The sequence below is a fragment of the Podarcis bocagei genome (genome assembly GCF_964188305.1).
Source record: "Podarcis bocagei genome assembly, chromosome: 4".
Taxonomy (NCBI): Eukaryota; Metazoa; Chordata; class Lepidosauria; order Squamata; family Lacertidae; genus Podarcis; species Podarcis bocagei.
The window spans coordinates 23,302,862-23,324,020 of NC_138128.1; the positions used below are offsets into that span (position 1 = coordinate 23,302,862).

Genomic DNA, 21,159 nt, shown 5'->3' on the forward strand with positions numbered 1-21,159 from the left:
GTAATATGTGTACAAAAATGTATACTGTAGAGTACAGTGTGCATTAGAATGCTTCTCTTAAATTTACATTTGCAAAAATTGCTTTGCATAAATGTGTATATTAGGGGAAAGTCACACTAAAACACTAGTGATTTTTCACAAGGACTTAAAAAAAATATACAAACTACTATGGAAATATGGAGAATGCAACAATTCTCTTTTGTCACACAGAACATCTTATACAGAAGGTCTTGTACAGAAGATTTTGATTCTCCTGTATCCACAACAGTTTTCTTTTGCCTGGCAGTGCACTATGGAGTGGACTGTTAAAGGTGCGTCAATTCTGTTGCCTCTCTGCTTGCTTGAAGGGGGGTCCAGATTTCAGGAAGGATGGGGCTTGCAATACCAGCTAAGAGAGTTTATTTATGCTTGAAGAACAGCAGCCTACTATATGAGGCACATGAGAACATCTATTCCTACAATAGCATTTGAGAGAAGTCACAGCCTATGAGTCCAATGTGGATTTAAGGGGAGGGATGCAAAATTCGGGACGCGGGTGGCGCTGTGAGTTAAACCACAGAGCCTAGGACTTGCCGATCAGAAGGTCGGCGGTTCAAATCCCCATGACGGGGTGAGCTCCTGCTGCTCGGTCCCTGCTCCTGCCTACCTAGCAGTTCAAAAGCATGAAGTGCAAGTAGATAAATAGGTACCGCTCCGGCGGGAAGGTAAACAGCGTTTCCATGCGCTGCTCTGGTTCACCAGAAGCAGCTTAGTCATGCTGGCCACATGACCCGGAAGCTGTACGCCGGCTCCCTCGGCCAATAAAGCGAGATGAGCGCCGCAACCCCAGAGTTGGTCACGACTGGACCTGATGGTCAGGGGTCCCTTTACCTTTATGCAAAATTCAGTGAGATTTCTCATGCGACATGTGTCCATTGGTTTCCTGGTGCTAGAATGTCTGTGTCATCAACAACTGCTTTTCGTGAATGGCTACACTTAATAATGCTGCCTGCATTTTTCTGCATTTATTTCCTTCTGATCTGTAACTCAGGATAATACTGACTAAGTGGACTGTAGTCTACAAAAGCTTATGCTATAATAATTTAATGTTCTACAAGAGTTTTCATTGTTTTAACTGCAGCAAGTCCAAATGCATACATCAATTTATTCAAACAGTAGCTGTCAGCGGGTCAACTTTGGAAAACATTTTGGGGGGGCGGTGAATTGTAAGGTTCCCCCAAAGAGAATGGGGGTCAAAAGAGGGGAGCATTATATTGGTATGAGGACCCAAAAGAATGTTATACATTTATATTATCTTAGCAAAACTTACAACAGTGGTGGACATGTGGGAATGTGGCTCAGTTCTGGGAGAAAATATTTGTCCAAATAAAAGCAATTACTGGGCAAAATGTCTCTAAATGTCCAGGGCTGGGTCTCCTCAATCTTTTCAAGAGAGACAATATTAACTTACAGTCTAAACCTTTAATCAGTTATCTTCTACTAGAAGCCAGGCTCATAATAATGAGATACCAGAAGAATTTAAAGGGGTGTTTCATGGACAAATTGGTAAAACAAAGTATGGCAAATAGCACTTGTGGGAAAATTAAACAATAAAATAAAATTTGCGCAAGGCCTGAAGCATGAATACTACAGTGGTACCTCGGGTTAAGAACTTAATTCATTCTGGAGATCCGTTCTTAACCTGAAACTGTTCTTAACCTGAAGCACCACTTTAGCTAATGGGGCCTCCCGCTGCCGCTGCGCTGCCACTGCCCAATTTCTGTTCTCATCCTGAAGCAAAGTTCTTAACCCGAGGTACTATTTCTGGGTTAGCGGAGTCTGTAACCTGAAGCATCTGTAACCTGAAGCGTCTGTAACCTGAAGCATCTGTAACCTGAGGTACCACTGTACTTGGGGATTGAATGACACAGCTTTATTATGTATATGGCTAAAAACATATACATAAATGCCCCTACATTATAAAAAATTTTGGTTAACTTAAACTGTTTATCGGCTTCTGTATAAATTGTAGTCTGGGAATAATAACTTATGTTATTTGATTGTTCTTTTTTATGTATTGCTTAAACACCAGCTTCTGGGTTAGGATGAATTATGTTATTATGTATATGTATGTTGTTGTTATATGTCTGAAATAAATTAATAAATTGGTGCCTACCTGCCAGGGCTCAAACTCATCTATCTTGGTACAGTCAGGGCCGGATACAAATGGTCCATTTCCTGGTTCACAGGTGCGTAATTGCTCAAGGCCATAAGCAACAGCATATACAGCCTTGTAGACATTATAAGTTATCCTAAGTTCTGAAACATCCAGGTAGGTATTGTTAAGTTCTGCAAGATTCTCCTTTCCTGTGCACAAAACATCCGAAGCAAAATTGACTCTGTTCTCATGGCCAGTTACATTTTTTCTGTTGTCTGTATTATACGATATGTTGGCATTCGGCCAAGTGCAGTTGAACGCAGACTGCCAAAACTCAATTGCCATGTCATCCTCAGGATCTTCACCTGGACGTACGTCGAGAAGAAATTCTTTGAGGCCTGGTATGTCACCCTTTCGTACACCAAAACCAATAGCCCCACCAAGGAGGGGAAAATATTCAGGCCTAGCGATTAAGGCTGATGTGACCCATGCTTCACTTGCTATCCAGGTTTTACTACTGATGTTGCTAACCATCATCTCTTCCAGTAAAGGATGGAAGTCAATATCAGATGAGTAGACCACAATTACTGTAGCAGTGCTGTTTTTTATAGTTTCAACAACTTTTTTTAGCTTTTCCCTGGAGTAAATTTTGGGGATTGTTTCTGAGAAAGCAATACAGGTATAGGTGTTCTCCACTTTTTCTTTAAAAGCTTTGACGCCGTATTTGCCATAATCATCGTCAGCTGCTATTGTGCCTATCCATCTCCAGCCAAAATGGTGAACTAAGTCTGCCATTCCCTTAGACTGTACAGCGTCGCTTGGAATAGTGCGAAGATAGGTAGGGAACTGGTACTTATCAGTGAGAAGTAAAGAAGAGGAGGCGTAGCCAACCTAAAAGAAAAAGAGAGAAAAACAAGCAAGGTTGAGGCAAATGTTGCTGTCCCGTGCGCTACTGCTTTCTCTCAGCCGTTTGCTACTACTGGACATCTCTGTTGACTGAGAGCAACGGAGGCTAATTAGTAGAATGTGATTTGCATGCAAGACATGTCAAGTGCAGTTCATGTCATCTCCAGTTCAAAGGACATCAGATAGCAGATTATGGGAAATACCTCTGCCTTAGACCCTGGAGTATCATTGCCAGTCAGAGTAGACAACACTGATCTAAATGGACAAATAGGGTTCTCTTCCTATCACCAAGTGGCTAAGGACCAGGAACTGAAGGAGCAGCAGAAAGGTCAGTAAGAGGCGGGCAGGGGTAAGGGAAACTAACATACATGTATTATCCAAGTCTAGGAGGGCACTGGGAAGACAGACTGCTTGAGCCAAAGAAGGGCCAAAGAAACAGCAGGGTGATGGGAAATAATCCCACACTTCAAGTAGCTGGTTCTTGTTGAAATGAAGGAGTATGGACAGAAGAAGACTGATTTTGCTAGGATCTGTCAGGATGCCATCTAGCTTCCTTTAGACAGACACTTTGATTCAGATCCTTGCCTGTAATCGATGCTGCCTCCAGAATTATCTTAACCAGGTCCTACTTCCAAAAGTTGGCCTTGTCCCTCCTTATGAGATTTTTCACCAGTGCTCCAACCTGACTTTGATCCCTGAAACTAATATTTTCTAACTTTATGTTCACAATTACAGACGACAGGGGAACTCCTGGTACGGGGGGTGGTAATAGCTTTGATGCACAGGAAACTGAGGTGGTGCTATATAAACCTTCTAAAGGGCAAGAAACTACAAGAAGGGAAGCAGCTCAAGGGAATGACTCATGGTTTCAATTGTCCCAATACTAATGCACAGAGTATGGGAAACAAGCAAGAAGAATTTTAATCTTAATACAGGGTGGCAAATCTGACTTAACAGACATTACTAAAACCTGGTAGGATGAGACTCATGACTGTAATGTAGAAATTGAGGGGTATAACCTGTTCAAAAGGAATAGACAAAACAGGAAGAGAGGAGGAGTATTATATTTAAAGGATGTGTCCATTTATGAAGAGATCCACAACCTAGAGCTTGGAAAGCAGATTGAGAGTATATGGGCAAAAAATTGTAGGAGAGATAAACAACAGTGAATTTACTGTGGGTGTCTGATACAGACCTCCAAGCCAGAGTGAAGACTTGGATGATGCCTTCCTAGGACAGACTACCAAATCTTCAAAAGGAGAGATATACTATTTATGGGAGACTTCAACTACTCCAATATCTATTGAAACAAACTCTGCCAAGAATGTAAGGTCCAACAAATTCCTCCATTGCCTCACTGACAATTTCATTTCCCAGAAAGTGGAAGGAGCAACAAGAGGATCATCTATCTTGGGTCTAGTTCTCACCAACAGGGAGGAACTGATCGACAAAGTGAAAGTACTGGGAACCTTGGGAGGAAGTGATCATGTCCTCCTGGGTTTCATTGTACACAGGCAAGGGAAAGATGAGTGTAGTCACACATGCACTCTAGACTTTAAGAAGACTGATTTCAAAAAGCTTAAGGAAATACTGGGTGAGATTCCAGGGTCAGAAATACTCAAAGAGAGGGGAGTCCAAGATGGATGGGATTTTCTTAAACTTTCTACTGAAGGCACAAATACAGATGGTTCCAACAAGAAATTGACGTGGGAGGCATCTAAAGAAACCAATGTGGCTGCAAAAAGAGCTTACAGATGAGCTGAGATTTAAGAAGGGCATGTATAAGAAATGCAAAAAAAGAGGAAAATGTGAAGGAAAATGATACAACAGTTGCAGGAAGGTCAAGTGGGCCACAGCTCAGGCCTGCAAAAGAGATTTTTCCACAAAACAGTTCATAATAGCAAAGCAAATTAGAACTCAAAAGACGAAAGCATTACTTGTACTCTTTTGTAGAGGGATGAGACTTGCTCCTCTGTACTTGTTTGTTTAGTAGTCATGATTTTTGTAACTCAAGCTCAGAATGTACCGGCTCATATTTCATAGTATTTGTATGGACTTTGCTCAGGATGTCGAATTGCAAAAATCTGCCACCCCATTCCTTGCAGAATGCAGAATGCATCGTGGAGACTGTTGCCACATGGGTTGAGAACTGACCAACCCATTCACCCTCAAGCCAAGGCTCAGCCATGGGCAATTTAGAGAAATGGACCAATGAGCTAGAATGGAAGGCAAGGTAAAGAAGCTGGAGAGGCAGGACTCGCTGGCAGTTCTATTACATTGCTATTTTCCATATAACACCTTTCAAAACTTCCAGAGAGAGGGAATGTGGTTTGTTCTGGAGAATAAAGACTCCATTCCTGGCTCTGCTGCCCATGTTTTCTGTATATGAAGGATTGGGAGATTGTGGCCTTCCAGATGCTGTTGGACTCAAACTCCCAACATCCCTTACCATCAACCATGCTTACTGTGGCTGAAGGGCATTGCAATCCTGGAAAGCCATAATTTCCCCTTCCCTACAACATGTCCTTCTGATGTAAGAAGAAGACCTTCTGTTGGGTTTTTACAGTAAACATTATAGTGGCGGGAAAGAACAGTTTTCACCCTGAGGGCCACATTTCCTTCTGCACAACCTTCCAGGGGCCACATGTTGGGCAGGGCCACAGGCCACAGTCAGTAGAGCAACAAATACAATTTTTACCTTGGTACAATAGGCTAGTTTCTACACACTCACACATCCCTCTCTGTCCTCCATCAGACAAGCAAGAAGCATGACCAGAGTTCAAGGACACAGTCCAGCCAGGCAGAAACACACAAGGAAGGTAAGAAGCAAAGCTAGTGGTGGGTGTGGCCTGGGACAGGGGGTGTGGCCTGGAGAGAGTCCCAAGTGCCAGATATAGAGGCCTAGAGGGAGGCATTCAGTCCCTGGGCCTGAGGTTCTGCACCTCTGCTTTCCAGGATTCATGATACCTGAGGGAAATAGTAAAGCCCAAGGATTCTTGAGGATGCAATGGAAAGAGTCGATCCACCAGCTCCAACGACTGCTGCTAGAGGAGCACCGGTGCTGCATCGGAACACAGGGGTTGTTTCATTCTGCCCAGTGAGGAAAGCCAATGAGTTCTCGACCGTCTTGGACATTGTATAGCATGTGTCGTAGATCTGGTAACCCAGCTTGATGCCTGGCAGAATATCCTCATCCTTGTTTATGACGTTTATGGCGTGTATCATGGCTTTGACCCAGCGGTAACCCCGGAAATTAAACCTGCAAAGAAGAAGAATATGAAGGCATGCAGGACTTCCTCTAAGAGAAAAGAAAAATACTAAAAGGAAAGCTGCATCCTCCACATTCACCAGAGGTTGTTCATACTGGTGAGTACTGCGGTAGAAGAAGCAACCTGCACAAATGGGGCCAGAATGGGGTGAGGCGGAAGAAGGCTCCCTCCAAGTAATTGCCCACTCCCATTGCTGAACCCCATGCTTACTTCAAGGATAAGCACTTTCTGCATACAAATTGTAGCAAATCACTGAATCATGAGCTCCAGGGATGGGGAACTATGGCCTTCAGGATGTTGTTGAACTACAACACCCAACATCTCAGGCCTTTGGGCAAGCCGGCGATGGGTTAATAGGTGTTGGAGTCCATCCCTGCTATGCTGGCACTTAAAACCAGGCTGAAATCCTAAGCATCCTTACTTGGAAGTTCACTTCATCAAAATCAAGATGACTCATTTAAGAGAAAGTATCTTTCTAGAGGGACACGGGTGGCGCTGTGGTCTAAACCACAGAGCCTAGGGCTTGCCGATCAGAAGGTCGGCAGTTTGAAACCCTGCAACTGAGTGAGCTCCCGTTGCTGTGTCCCAACTCCTGCCAACCTAGCAGTTCAAAAGCACGTCAAAGTGCAAGTAGATAAATAGGTACTACTCTGGCGGGAAGGTAAACGGCGTTTGTGTGTGCTGGTTCGCCAGAAGCAGCTTAGTCATGCTGGCCACATGACCGCTGTCTGCGGACAAACGTCGGTTCCCTCTACTAGTAAAGCGAGAAGAGCACCACAACCCCAGAGTCGTCTGCGACTGGACTTAACGGTCAGAGGTCCCTTTACCTTTTATATTTATAGAATAGGAGCATTAATGTGAAATACAGTACACTGATTTCTCTACTCCATAAATCTAATCAACTAAACCCAATCAGCTAAAATTCATTTAACCAAATGATAGTCCTATTTCTCAGCATGTAGCAAAGTAAGCCAGGACTATTGCTCCATGTTGCAGAAGTGTGCTGAGGCGAGGCTTTAACCATTGAGACCTTGCTCATGCATAGTTCTAACCACTACATTACACCAGCTCTCACCTGCATCTTTAAGTTTCTTCATGCTGGTGCATAGAGTCTATGCCATAGACACACTGCATCTTTAAAGCCTATTCAAAGCCTGTTCTTTCTCTCAAAGAATTCTGGGCCCTGTAGTTTAAACCCACCCCAGTTACAATTCCCTAAACCTTAACAAACTACAGTTACCAGAATTCTTTGAGAGAAAGAATGTGCTCTGAATGTGCTTTAAAGGTATAGTGCAATTCTTCTCAAATTTGGGCGGGGGCTGCACTGTCTCCTTGGTTCCATAAATTCATCCCCAGTGCCCCCCTAGCCTATAAAAAGCATTATTCTGGATAGCAGTTTGCACGACCCACTAAGGAAGATAATAATATAATAATATTCCAACAATAGGTAAACGGTAAAGGGACCCCTGACCATTAGGTCCAGTCGTGACCAACTCTGGGGTTGCGGCACTCATCTCGCTTTATTGGCCGAGGGAGCCGGCGTACAGCTTCCGGGTCATGTGGCCAGTATGACTAAGCCGCTTCTGGCGAACCAGAGCAGCGCACGGAAACGCCGTTTACCTTCCCGCTGGAGCAGTACCTATTTAGCTACTTGCACTTTGACGTGCTTTCAAACTGCTAGGTTGGCAGGAGCAGGGACCAAGCAACGGGAGCTCACCCAGTCGTGGGGATTCGAACCGCTGACCTTCTGATCGGCAAGTCCTAGGCTCTGTGGTTTAACCCACAGTGCCACCCATGGTGCATATTTATTCCAATGAAAAGTATTGAGTTTAATTAATTCAACAACATTGATGAACTTGGTCCAGCAATACCAGCTTTTCAAAATCTGGTAGTCAGCCCTCTTTGGGAACCGCTGATATAAGCACATACATTGCCCTAATGTAAAAGAGAAGAAACAGGCAGAGTTTTCCATTTGATTAGCTCCACCCTCAACTGCATGTGCTTTTACTTCCTGTGCCTGATGGGCTTTTGCTTGAACCCTCTGCAAGCTTATAAAGGATGGTTTCTGTTTTTTGTAGGTGGGTGTATTAGTTCTAGTTTTTGAAATAGTATGACTTGTTCAGGGCTAAGAGTAAAAAACAACAAAACATTTCCTTTATCACCCTCCTATTCTCTAGATTGACATCATTTGGGGAAACTCAGGGAAAATATAACGCTTCCATTATGCTCCAGGCCTTGCGTTAAGAGGCTTTCAGGCTGTAATGGAGGGAAGGGATTGTTAGAGTTTTTGTATGAGAATGTACAACACAGTTCTCATACACCAGAGTCACATTCACGCCATAAATTTGATGAGAAACAGTCAAGGCTTCCACAAAAGGATCCTGGGAGCTGAAGTTTGTTAAGGGTGCTGAGAGCTGTTATGAGATCCCCATTCACCTCAAAGAGCTGCAATTCCCAGAGCTCCCTGGGAAGAGGGATTGATTGTTACACCACTCTGGGAATGTGGCCTAAAGGGGTGAAGGAGATCATCCAGATCCATTTTACCTCCCTGTTTCATTTACAGAACCAAAGAATTTGAAGTGTAGGTGGGCTCCCACAAAGCAAGACAGAGTGATACAGTGGTGCCCCGCAAGACGAATGCCTCGCAAGACGAAAAACTCGCTAGACGAAAGGGTTTTGCGGGTTTTGAGCTGCTTCGCAAGATGAATTTCCCTATGGGCTTGCTTCGCAAAGCGGAAACGTCTTGCGTTTTTTGCAAGTTTGATTCCTTTTTCTTAACACCGTTAATACAGTTGCAACTTGACTTTGAGGAGCAACTCATAGAACGCGGTGTGGTAGCTTTTTTGAGGTTTTTGGCGATTTTTGAAGCTTTTCCAAAACTTTTCCGACACCGTGCTTCGCAAGACGAAAAATTCGCTAGGCGAAAAAACTCACGGAACGAATTAATTTCGTCTTGCGAGGCACCACTGTAACAGCAAGAACATTTATTGAACTAACAGAATGGGACCACAGGGCAAAGCAACTGTTGATATACATTTCTGGAGGCCTGGGCCACTCCCAATCACAATGTGATTGGCTGTCTAAACTGCCAAGCTGTGAATCATAACTAAGAGTTTAAGGGCCAATGGGAGAGGCCCAAATCCTATAATGTTCTGTGATTGGATATCATGTATTGAATCAGAACACAGGGGCTCAGAATCGTTAGTCCAGACTCAAGTTCAGGCAAACACAGACTACTGAGTAAATAACAGAATTGTAGAGTGGGAAGGGACCACGAGGGTCATCTAGGCCAACCCATTGCAATGCCGGAATCTTTTGCCCTACATGGGGCTTGACCCCATGATCCTGAGATTAAGAGTCTCGTATTCTACCAACTGATCTCCATGTAATCTTGGAATACCAATACTTTGAGATGTAGGGCCACATGACCCGGAAACTACAACTAATCCAGAATGTGGCAGCTAGACTGGTGACTGGGAGCGGCCGCAGAGACCACATAACACCGGTCTTGAAAGACCTACATTGGCTCCCAGTACGTTTCCGAGCACAATTCAAAGTGTTGGTGCTGACCTTTAAAGCCCTAAACGGCCTAGGTCCGGTATATCTGAAGGAGCGTCTCCCCCCCCCCATCGTTCTACGCGGACTCTGAGGTCCAGCACCAAGGGCCTTCTGGCAGTTCCCTCACTGCGAGAAGCCAAGTTACAGGGAACCAGGGAGAGGGCCTTCTCGGTAGTGGCGCCTTCCCTGTGGAACACCCTCCCACCAGATGTCAAAGAGAACAACAACTACCAGGCTTTTAGAAGACATCTGAAGGCAGCCCTGTTTCGGGAAGCTTTTAATGTTTGATGTATTATAGTATTTTAATATTCTTTTGGAAGCCGCCCAGAGTGGCTGGGGAAGCCCAGCCAGATGGGCGGGGTATAAATAATAAATTATTATTATTATTATTATTATTATTATTATTATTATTATTATTATTATTAGAATGTCTTGCCAAGTGAGATGTGTCAGGTCTAGGGATGAAGGAGAAATTCGGTTTTGTATTTTAATGTGAACCTATCTAATTTGCAATTCCCAAAATATTACGTGTACTGAAACACAGGTATCCTGTGTTTCACACCTTGCTAAATTTTGCGGTGTGATACGCCAGCAAAACAGTAGGTATGCAAATGCATGTTTTAGGAGGATGCATGCATAAAAATAAGGGACACGGGTGGCGCTGTGGGTTAAACCACAGAGCCTAAGACTTCCCGATCAGAAGGTCAGTGGTTCGAATCCCCGCAATGGGGTGAGCTCCCGTTGTTCAGTCCCTGCTCCTGCCCACCTAGCAGTTTGAAAGCACGTCAAAGTGCAAGTAGATAAATAGGTACCGCTCTGGCGGGAAGGTAAACGGCGTTTCCGTATGCTGCTCTGGTTCACCAGAAGCGGCTTAGTCATGTTGGCCACATGACCCGGAAGCTGTACACCGGCTCCCTCGGCCGATAAAGCAAGATGAGCGCCGCAACCCCACAGTCAGACACGACTGGACCTAATGGTCAGGGGTCCCTTTACCTTTACTGTGCATAAAAATGCGTATGTTAGTAGAAATGTATTATGTTGACAGGATTTGCAAATATATGTATAGTAGGCAGAACTGCATGCAAAATTAGGAGAAATTAGGAGAACCTGGGACTTTCTGAAAGCAAAGCAGATCCTCTGCCACTGATCTATGGCCCTTCCCCGGAGCCCCCCAAAAAATAATTGGAAGGAAACAAGGAGTGGATTTTTATGTGAAAGGAGTTGTGTTTGATTCTAGGTACGACTATCACAAATTCCTGAGCTTGAGTATGAATAAGTTCACCTGACTGAAACACTGTTTCTACCTGGTTCTGGCAGGTGGACCTTAGAATTCTAGCAAAAAAAAACCAACATAGAGTAGTATGACCCACTGAAAGAAATGACCATGTCCAAGATAGGTCTACTCTGACTAAAACATAGCCAAATACCATCCATAGATCCCATAGGGCTGATGTCTCCCTTTCTGTCCCTGTGCTAAGACTTCCATAATACAGTGGTACCTCGGGTTACATATGCTTCAGGTTACAGACGCTTCAGGTTACAGACTCCACTAACCCAGAAATAGTACTTCGGGTTAAGAACTTTGCTTCAGGATGAGAACAGAAATCGTGCTCCGGCGGTGCAGCGGCAGCAGGAGGCCCCATTAGCTAAAGTGGTGCTTCAGGTTAAGAACAGTTTCAGGTTAAGAACAAACCTCCAGAACGAATTAGTAAGTACTTAACCCGAGGTATCACTGTAGTACTGTTTAAATACCTTCTACCTATTGTTTAGCAGCTAAAGAATTCCCAGAAGAGAGCAAGAAGCAAACCTACGACTCTCTTCCAGTTTACATAGCAGTTGGTAGAAAGGTCAGCTGTATCCCTGCTTTGTATTCAGAGTGCATACCCCACGATCTGGCAATGCATTCCAGTACGTGGTATTACTCCCAGTGAGATGGCTGCGATTCCTAACAATCATTGATGCCAGATACTTTATTGTTACAGAAACCACAATGAATTCTTTTGTCACTTGCCAGCATTCACCCTGGACCAATAAAAACGAGAGAGAGAGAGAGAGAGAGAGAGAGAGAGAGAGAGAGAGAGAGAGAGAAATACTTTCCTCAATTAAGTCTCAAAGGATTGGTGGAAAGTGGCTTGCCAGCCTCAGAAAAGAAAAACATTTATTGGATTAATTGTATCACTTACAGTAAGTACTTATACACTCTTGTTTTGGTTATTTTCCCTCTTTCTTTTCACATTTCCTTTCTTTCACATTATTTTTTCACTGAAAACATATTATTTATGTTTTCCCTGAAAACACGTTTGTGTGTGTGTGTGTATGTTAACTATAGAGCAGGTGGGAGAATGTAGCATTGCCTGTACAACTCCCCTGCCAATATCTTCTCTCACATGCACTGCAGATATTGAGATACACACACACACACACCAATTCACTCCCCACAAAGGGCACGTGAAGTTTTAAAGCTTCCCTTAAGCCTTTAATATTTCTAATGTCACCGTTTTTCTTGTAACTATTTTTCAATGCCGTATCTCTACCTTCTAATCCATTCCCTCATGGAACTAATCAGTGATTACAATTAATTAAATGAGCTTTATTTGAAACAGCTGCTCAGAAATCCATTGGCACCAGGAGGGCTGGGTTGGTGTGGAAACTCAGTTTGCAAAGCTAAGCAAATGCTGGTTACTAAAATGTCCACATTTTTGCAGGAACTCCTTCCTCCAGTACCAGCCATTATGGTGGTGGGGTAAAGGAGAAATTCAATGTAAACCTAACGAATTCGTACTTTCTGAAACAATATTCATACCAAAACACAACTATTATTCAAAATTCACACTTCCCCGAATTTTGCAGTGCAGTTCTCCAGTAAAGTCCTGCATAGGAGTAACATTTGAGAACAGCATGCAAAAAAATACATTACAGAGGGAAAATTGTGATGCAAAAATCTGCATATGAAAAAGAGAGAGAGACAGAACCCAGGGTTGTGGATTCGAGCCCCATGTTGGGCAAAAGAGGGAGTTGGACTAGATGACCCTCATGGTTCCTTTCTAACTCTACAATTCAACGAATCTACAGTGGTACCTGGGTTTAAGAACAGTCCAGTTTAAGAATGATTTGGTTTACAAACTCCACAAAACCGGAAATAGTATCTTGGTTTGAGAACTTTACCTCAGTCTAAGAATGGAATCCAAATGGTGGAAGGGCACCAGCAGCAGGAGGCCTCATTAGGGAAACCATGCCTCAGTTTAAGAACGGTTTCAGTTTAAGAATAGACTTCCGGAATGGATTAAGTTCGTAAACCAAAGTACCACTGTATAGTTCTATGGCACTGAGAAAGAACTGAGAAGCAAGAGCCAGAGCAAACAAAGATGCTACCCCCTGGCTGTTCTTTATAACTTCCATCACTTACCGTATTTTTTGCTCTATAAGACTCACTTTTTCCCTCCTAAAAAGTAAGGGGAAATGTGTGTGCATCTTATGGAGTGAATGCAGGCTGCGCAGCTATCCCAGAAGCCAGAACAGCAAAAGGGATCACTGCTTTTGCTACGCAGTGGTCCCTCTTGCTGTTCTGGCTTCTGGGATTCAGAATATTTTTCTTGTTTTCCTCCTCCAAAAACTAGGTGTGTCTTGTAGTCTGGTGTGTCTTATAGAGCGAAAAATATGGTCATTTATTTTGTATGGCTTGCTTGGGCTGCATTTGATCCTAATGCTGGCTTGGTGCACCAGTTTTGCTGTTCACTGAAAGTTAAAGCTCTAAATAGCCTTGGACCCTAGGGCATTATGAATTGTCTTTAACACCTCTGTGATTAAGTCCCTCTTCTGACTAGAGCAGGGGTCAGCAACCTTTTTCAGCTGTGGGCCAGTCCACTGTCCCTCAGACCATGTGGGGGGGGGCGGACTATATCGGGGGGAGGGAGAGAATGAACGAATTCCTATGCCCCACAAATAACCCAGAGATGCATTTTAAATAAAATAACACATTCTACTCATGTAAAAACACGCTGATTCCCAGACAGTCCGCGGGCCGGATTGAGAAGGCGATTGGGCCACATCCGGCCCCCAGGCCTTAGGTTGTCTGCCCCTGGATTAGAGGATAGTGGGGCAACTTTTTCCAGGTAAGTGATGCTAGCAGATTGTGCTTGTAAGAAATGAGTTAATATCTGATTGCCCTTTTTGCCACAAGCAGAAGAAAAAAACACACCAAACTTGGTTAAGAGACAGCATTATCCATTACACATAATTATAGAACCTCGTGGCAATAAATAAATACAGTTCATATTATAGATAAATGTGATGGATAGGTAAATGTGGGGGGGGGTTATTGTTTTGTTTTTGTTTTAACTACAGTGGTACCTTGGTTCTTGAACGGCTTAGTTGTCAAAGAAATCGGCTCCCAAACGCTGCAAACCCAGAAGTAAGTGTTCCGGTTTGCAAATGTTTTTTGGAAGCCGAACGTCTGACACGACTTCTGCTTGAGTGCAGAAAATTCCTGTAGCCAACTGGAAGCCGCGCCTTAGTTTTCGAACTGTTTCGGGAGTGGGACGGACTCCCGGAATGGATTAGGTTTGAGAACCAAGATGTTTGTTGTTTAGTCGTTTAGTCGTGTCCGACTCCTCGTTACCACTGTATTTATTTTGTGCTTTTATTTTGTGTTTTTATCTTGTGAACTGCCCTCAGATCTTTGGATGAAGGGTAGTATGTAAATTTAAACACCAACAACAGCAGCAGCAGCAGCTATAGCCCTCTGCTGTTTCGTTGCTACAGATTCAGACTGGGAGATTACACATATACAAAGTGCATATATATTACATTGCATCTACTACATATTTTTAAAAGTTTGTTTTGTTTGCTACGCATTTGCATGCCTCTTAAGTTATCATAACCAGATTTAGAGATAGGTAGCCGTGTTGGTCTGCCATAGTCAAAATAAAAAAATTCCTTCCTGTAGCACCTTAAAGTTGGTCTTAGTTGGTCTTTAAGGTGCTACAGGAAGGAATTTTTTTATTATAACCAGATTTGTTTTTCAGATCAAGGAGCTGGTTCTCACCTATGTTTGGATACATTTGGTTGCCATTTTGAATCAAGATGGCTGACAGAACCTATCAAAACAGTACCAATTTGAACCAATGTTTTAAAAAACCACATTGGTGGGGGGTTGGGGCAGGCGTTCCTAGAATTCCCAAGCAACGCCATGCACAGGGCTGTTAGCATATAATAACAGACAGAATGAAATCTGAATGAGATGGGAAAACGCTGATGTGGCAGAATGGATGGTAGACTCCCTGCCAATTAGAAATCATCAGGGAGAAAGTTTCCATTCCAGCTCTCCCTACACTGTCTCAGTGCTCTATTTGGCATATAGAAACCATTTTGTCATATAAGCATGACATAAATTAATGAATGAATAAATGAATGAACAATTTGCATGGAGTTCTTTAAGGTTGGGGAGGGCCATTCCAAAATGCCCATTTTTCCCCACCAGCAGTCTCAAGTGGTGTAATCCTTTCTACCCACTCAGCACTGTACCTCCTCATTCCACTCCAGGGACAGACTCCAGCTAAATGAATTCATTGTCAGGGACTGGCTGGACAAGGAGGAGTGGTGAGAGGCCCCAGCCAGGAACCCCCAAGGGAAATCCCAGAGGACGAAGGCTCAGAACCCAGGGATTGGTGGTGAAACACTGAGGAGAGGTCAGAGGGAGGGGATTGGGAGAGGGTGCTAGATACCAAAGGGCAACAGTGACAAGAATTGCACATGACACACGGCATGTGATGCTTGTGTGACATCACACATATCCGCCACATGCCAGTCCCCCTCAATCTTGGGGGACAACACGGCGCCTCAGCCTACCATGGAGGAAGCTTCTCCTAATGTCCAGACAGAATCTGCTTTCTTGTTAGTTCTATATCCTCTGGAGAATGCTTGCTGCACCATCTGATATCCCTGCTGCTATGTGAAGACATGGTCACTCTTGCAGCAGTAATAATAATAATAATAATAATAATAATAATAATAATAATAATACCAATTTGAGGACCCTCCGGCATGTAAGAAGAAGAGACGGCTGGACCAGACTAGTGGCCCATCTAATCTAGTTTCCTGTTCCCACAGTGGCCAACCAGATGCCTGTGGGAATTCTGCAAGCAGGATCTGACCACACGAGCACAACAGCATGCTCTCCCAAATCTCCTTCAGAGGGTCAGGATGACCCCCAGAACAGTGCACAAGGAAGGAGAGGGGTGATTGCTTCATCAGGCAAGCATAAATGCTTGCGCTAATGGAGCCATATCCTTAGTGCTATGGCAAATCCAACCCAGCAATTTTTATTTAACAATAACCCTCATCCCAGGAAGCATGAGAGAAGCATTGCTGCTTATGGTGTGAACCCTCACTCCACTGTAGGCTCTGTCCTCAGCAGTGATGGCTCAATGCTTTGGCGGTCAAGATGCCCTCAATGGGCTCTGCTCCATGAGTTCAGCCCACCTCTCTCCTGCCCCCAGAGGGCAGGACTAAAAGCAAATGGGTGGAAACTGCAGGGAAGCAAGTTATGGCAAAACAACATCCTAATGGAGAGAGGTGTTTGACAGCGGAACAGTCTCCCTCGGGAGGTGGTGGGCTCTGCTTCGCTGGTATTTACCGAAGCAAAGGATGGGTGGCCATCCCTTTGGTATGCTGCCAACCAAGCAGGAAAACCGCTTCAGATAAACTGCCTCCTGACGCTTGGCCTTTGCTCATAGTTTATAACTTCAAAATGCCTTCCATATCTGATTAGGAGCATGGGCTGCTGTTTTGCAATGAGTCAGCTCAATGAATCTAGCACTGGGTTTCCCAAATCTGGGTCTCCAGCTGTCTGTGGACTACCATTCCCATCATCCATGACCACTGGTCCTGATTTAACATCAGCTCTCCAGGTTTTCAGGCAGGAAATCTCTCCTAGCCCTCCCTGGAGATGACTGGGGATTGAACCTGGAACCTTCTGCATGCAAAACAAGATGCTCTACCTCTGAGCACTGGCCCTTTCCAACAGAGGTGACGGCAGGACAAAAGAAGCAAATGCCTACCCACCTGAGCATCGATACCTATATTATATATCCCCTTTCGGCCTCTGATGCACTTATTGTCTGCCCCCAGCTTAGGATATTGAGAAAGCCTTTGCCCAGCTCTCACCATGAATAACAACACACACACCCTTGCCTTGCCACAGTTGTTTTTTCAAGCAAGGGAAATGCTGCCACTCCATAGCAGAGCATCTATTTCATGTGGTCCCAGCTTCCATCCCCAGCATCTCCCAGCTAGGGCTGGGAGAAAATCCCTTTGTGGAACCTTACAGAGTTCCTGCCAGTCAACTCTGAGCTTGATGGACCGACGCTTCTGACTCTGTATACGGCAAAAGCTCTCTGGAGGACTAGAGAAGAGGAGGAAGCAGCTTACCCCTCACATTTTGGCGAATTGGGTGGCGTGCTGGTGGGATCTTCTTCCAGGATGGTCCTGAAGTGCATAGGGAACATCCCTCCGATTACGTGCATGGCATCCTCCGCGTTCACGTAGCCACGCAGATCAAACTTCCCAAGCAGCCGGCACTCTTCTTCTCCCTCCCCCCCAGCTGTGTCGCCTTCCTCGCCTCGGGTGGGCTCAAACACGTACAAGGCCTGCATCAGCAGCCCTGTGAGCAGCCAGAACTTTGCACGGGCCATTTTAACTCTGAGCCGCTGGAAGGAAATAATTGCTGCTTCCAAAAAAAAAGAGCAGAGGGTTTTTATGAGGCTCTCGCGTGCTGACTGTTCGCCAGCCTATGAAGGAGAACGACTGCTCCCATGAGGATCCACACAGGCGGATTCTCTTTGCTGCGACAGCTGCCAAGGCACAACCTCGTCTACGAAGTACTGGAAGGATAGGAAAGGTTGTTGTGGTTTTTATTACTATTATTTTTCAAAGAACCGCTCCTTCCCCCACTAATAAAAATGGAGTGACCCACATCTTTTCATGCATTTCCCTTCTCTCGTTCTGATGCCATTATTTCCCATCTTTTGCTTAAGTCTTTAGCACAGCTGCCTGCGTACAAGGATAAATAAACAACGATGGTTTAAGAATCATTGCTGGATCAGACATGGAGGACACTTAGGCTACATTCACGCCACAGTTTTAAAGCACTATGGTGCCACTTTGAACAGTCAAGGCTTCCCGCAAACATTCCTGGGGGAAAGTCTGGGAACTACAACGCTTGTCCATGGCAACGGATACCGTAACACATTAGGGCATGGGTAGGCAAACTGAGGTCCGTGGGCCAGATCAGGCCTAACAGCCTTCTGGATCCGGCCCACGGATGGTCCGGAATCACCGTGTGGATCGCCAGCACGCACGTTCTTTCCCTCTCCTTCACACGTCAGTGGCGGCGGTGTCTCCTCCCTCCCTCCTTCTGGCTTCTCCCCGCCCTACCTACAGGAGGAAGGGGACTGGGCTTTGTTGGTGCCAACAGCAGCAGCACTCAAGCAGCCACCATTTTAAGCAGCCCCTCTCCGGAGCCCTTTCGCGCACCGCTCATCGTCCCACCGCCAGCCCCTGCTGTTCGCAAGACACAGGCAAGCAACCACTGGGGTTCGTGGCGCTGTTGCATCATTCCCCTCCCCCCAAAAATACATAGTCCAGCCCCCAACAAGGTCTGAGGGACAGTGGACCGGCCCCCTGCTGAAAAAGTTTGCTGACCCCTGCATTAGGGTATGAAGGTGCCACAAGTCACTTTGCTGCAACAGATCAACACAACTTGCCCATTTTAAAATCCCCAATGGGAGGCTCTTTCCAAGCCTAAGTGCTGCATGTGTGCAGAAGCAAGGCAGGCAGATCATGGGCCAGATGTGAACATCCAGTAAGCCACATCTGGCCTCTTGACTGACATTCCCCCTCCCCCCTTTTAAAGCAGCAGCTTTCAGTCATTCGCTCCCCAGGGAGTCTTTTCCAAGTCAACACCTTTACTGAGGGACCCCAGCATGCCGGAGGTGCATTTTAGAGAAATCCTGGGGTATGCTCTTAGGCCCTGTCTCTTGGTCTATGCAGGTGACAGGGGCTTCAACCAAATTAAAGTGAGTTGTGACGAAGGCCCCATCTGCACTGCACATTTAAAGCAGTATTGCACTGCTTTCAACATTCTCATGGCTTCCCCCAAAGAATCCTGGGAACTGTGGTTTATTAAAGGTGCAGAGAGATGCTAGGACACCCTTTTCCTTACACGGCTACAATTCCCAGAGTTCCCTGGGAAGGGGGATTGATTGTTAAATTCACTCTGGGAACTGTAGCTCTCTGTAATGCAACAACCATCTTGGCTGAATAACTACTGTAGGCTTAGAACACTGAAAATATGCAACCTACCAATACTTCTTGGCAAAAATGTGGTGGTTATACCAGAACACAGAACAGCCACCCTGGATTTTGGTACACGTATTGCATACTTTCCAAATGCTCCGTTGAATAGTGCTGGGTCTCATGTTGTCATCAAATGATTCATCACTCAATGTGGACTTGGTTGCTCTTTGATCCTGCCGTTCACCTTTCGTTGGAACTCTGGTTTACCAATTGAATATTACACTGTCCGCTTATGTGCTAAGTACTTTAGCAAGATTATGATATGGGTAAATAATATACCCCATGGGTAGGCAAACTAAGGCCCGGGGGCCAGATCCGGCCCAATCACCTTCTCAATCTGGCTGCAGACTGCCCGGGAATCAGCATGTTTTACATGAGTAGAATGTGCCCTTTTATTTAAAATGCATCTCTGGGTTATTTGTGGGGCATAGGAATTTGTTCATTCCCTCCCCCAAAATATAGTCCGGCCCCCCACAAGGTCTGAGGGACAGTGGACCGGCCCCCTGCTGAAAAGGTTTGCTGACCCGATATATCCCTATATGTCAAGGAACGCTGGGGTACATGGTGGGAGAAATGAAAGCTGTGAAGGGGAGGGGACATGATTGAGGGTTTTTTTTAATTACATGTGGAGAAAATGAACGGAGAGGAGGTTTTACCTCACTCTTGCGTAACCAGAGTTTTAGGGAACCAGGGTTATCTGATGAAGCTGAATAGAAGATCCAGGGCAGGCCAGATGAAAGACTTCTTTACACAGCACAGGCTGTAGTGATGGCTACCCAACTTAGTCTTTAAAGGGGGATTAGGCAAATAAATTCATGGAATATAAATCCACCAACACTGGGAGAGGGCTATTGCCCTCATCTTCTGCCTAGACGTTGGCCATGGTTAGGAACAAGATGCTACAGCAGATGGGCCTTTGGTCTGATTCAGCAGGACTTTTCTTACCCTCTTATGACCTTATCATACCATGACTACTGGAAGCCAGTGTGGCAAAATGGTCAGAATGTTGGACTAAGGCCTGGGAGAGCAGGGTTTGAATCCCCACTCAGCCATGAAGTTCCCTGGGTGCCTTTGAGGCCGTCACTATCTCCTAGCCTAACCTACCTCACAGGTTGAAATGAGAGGATGAAATGAGGAGGAGAACCAAATCCACCACCTTGAGATCCTTGGAAGATGGAATATAAATGTAATAAATAAATACTGTGAGGAGTGGGATTTGGTCTCAAGAGTACTTAGGCACTGGGCTGAAGGGGTTGGATGATGACCAGAGATATCTACATTTAAATTGCTTCTGGCTGGCAATGAATAAGTCGCTTCCTTCTTGTCTGACCTACCCAACCAGGTTGTTGTGAGGAGAACATAGTATAACACTGTGTGCTGTCCCAAGATCCTCTGGGGCCATGTTTGCTAAAAGCCAATATAAACACCTCACGACTTGTCACTACTTGTCTTTACCTGGTAGCAACAGAAAACACCTGAACCCCAGAAGGTTACGAAATCCAAAATGGGCACCAGGGGAACAGATCCAGTGAAGGCAGAAGTCTTGTTTTCTTTTCTTTTTTCCTCTGCAGTTATGATTCTAAGGGAAAGGTTAATATTCAGGGAGATGTGAGAGTCTAGCTGTGAATTTGACAGGCCCCCATTGTATCTCCTTCCTACTCCTCTTTCCTTTTTCCTTCCTCTACCTATTTAAATCTTGTAATTATGTAATTAGGATGTTTGGAAGAAGAGAAAAGCAGAGTTGTGAAATCAAAAGGCTAGAGGCGGAAGTGGTGGCTACAATTTTTTTTATTAACCTCCCCCCCCCCCGAAAACATCATTCTTCTGTAAAACAATTATTTTTAATATGTACCTATTTGTTCAGTTAGCAGGCTGCAAAAAACCCCAGAGCTGCCATAGTGTAACCAGGGAGTGGGTGGGTGGAAATTTACCTCA

The 21,159-nt window shown here is 44.9% G+C and overlaps 1 protein-coding gene across 2 annotated transcripts in view; it reads right to left on the reverse strand.

The window, feature by feature from the left end:
• Positions 1–19,585, reverse strand: part of LOC308584872 (vomeronasal type-2 receptor 1-like) — a 32,418-nt gene extending 12,833 nt beyond the window's left edge. The window contains exons 1-4 of one of the 2 annotated variants that reach the window (XM_081190120.1): positions 18,832–19,585; positions 17,299–17,750; positions 6,011–6,302; positions 2,156–3,028 (exon numbers count right to left, since the gene is read on the reverse strand). In XM_081190120.1, the coding sequence (XP_081046246.1) occupies positions 2,156–3,028; positions 6,011–6,302; positions 17,299–17,561 (1,428 nt within the window). In that variant the 5' untranslated portion in view covers positions 17,562–17,750; positions 18,832–19,585. Of the gene's footprint in view, positions 1–2,155; positions 3,029–6,010; positions 6,303–7,387; positions 7,528–17,298; positions 17,751–18,831 lie in introns of those variants that run through there. The other variant, XM_081190121.1, reaches the window with a different exon arrangement.
• Between the last annotated feature and the right edge of the window lie 1,574 nt (positions 19,586–21,159).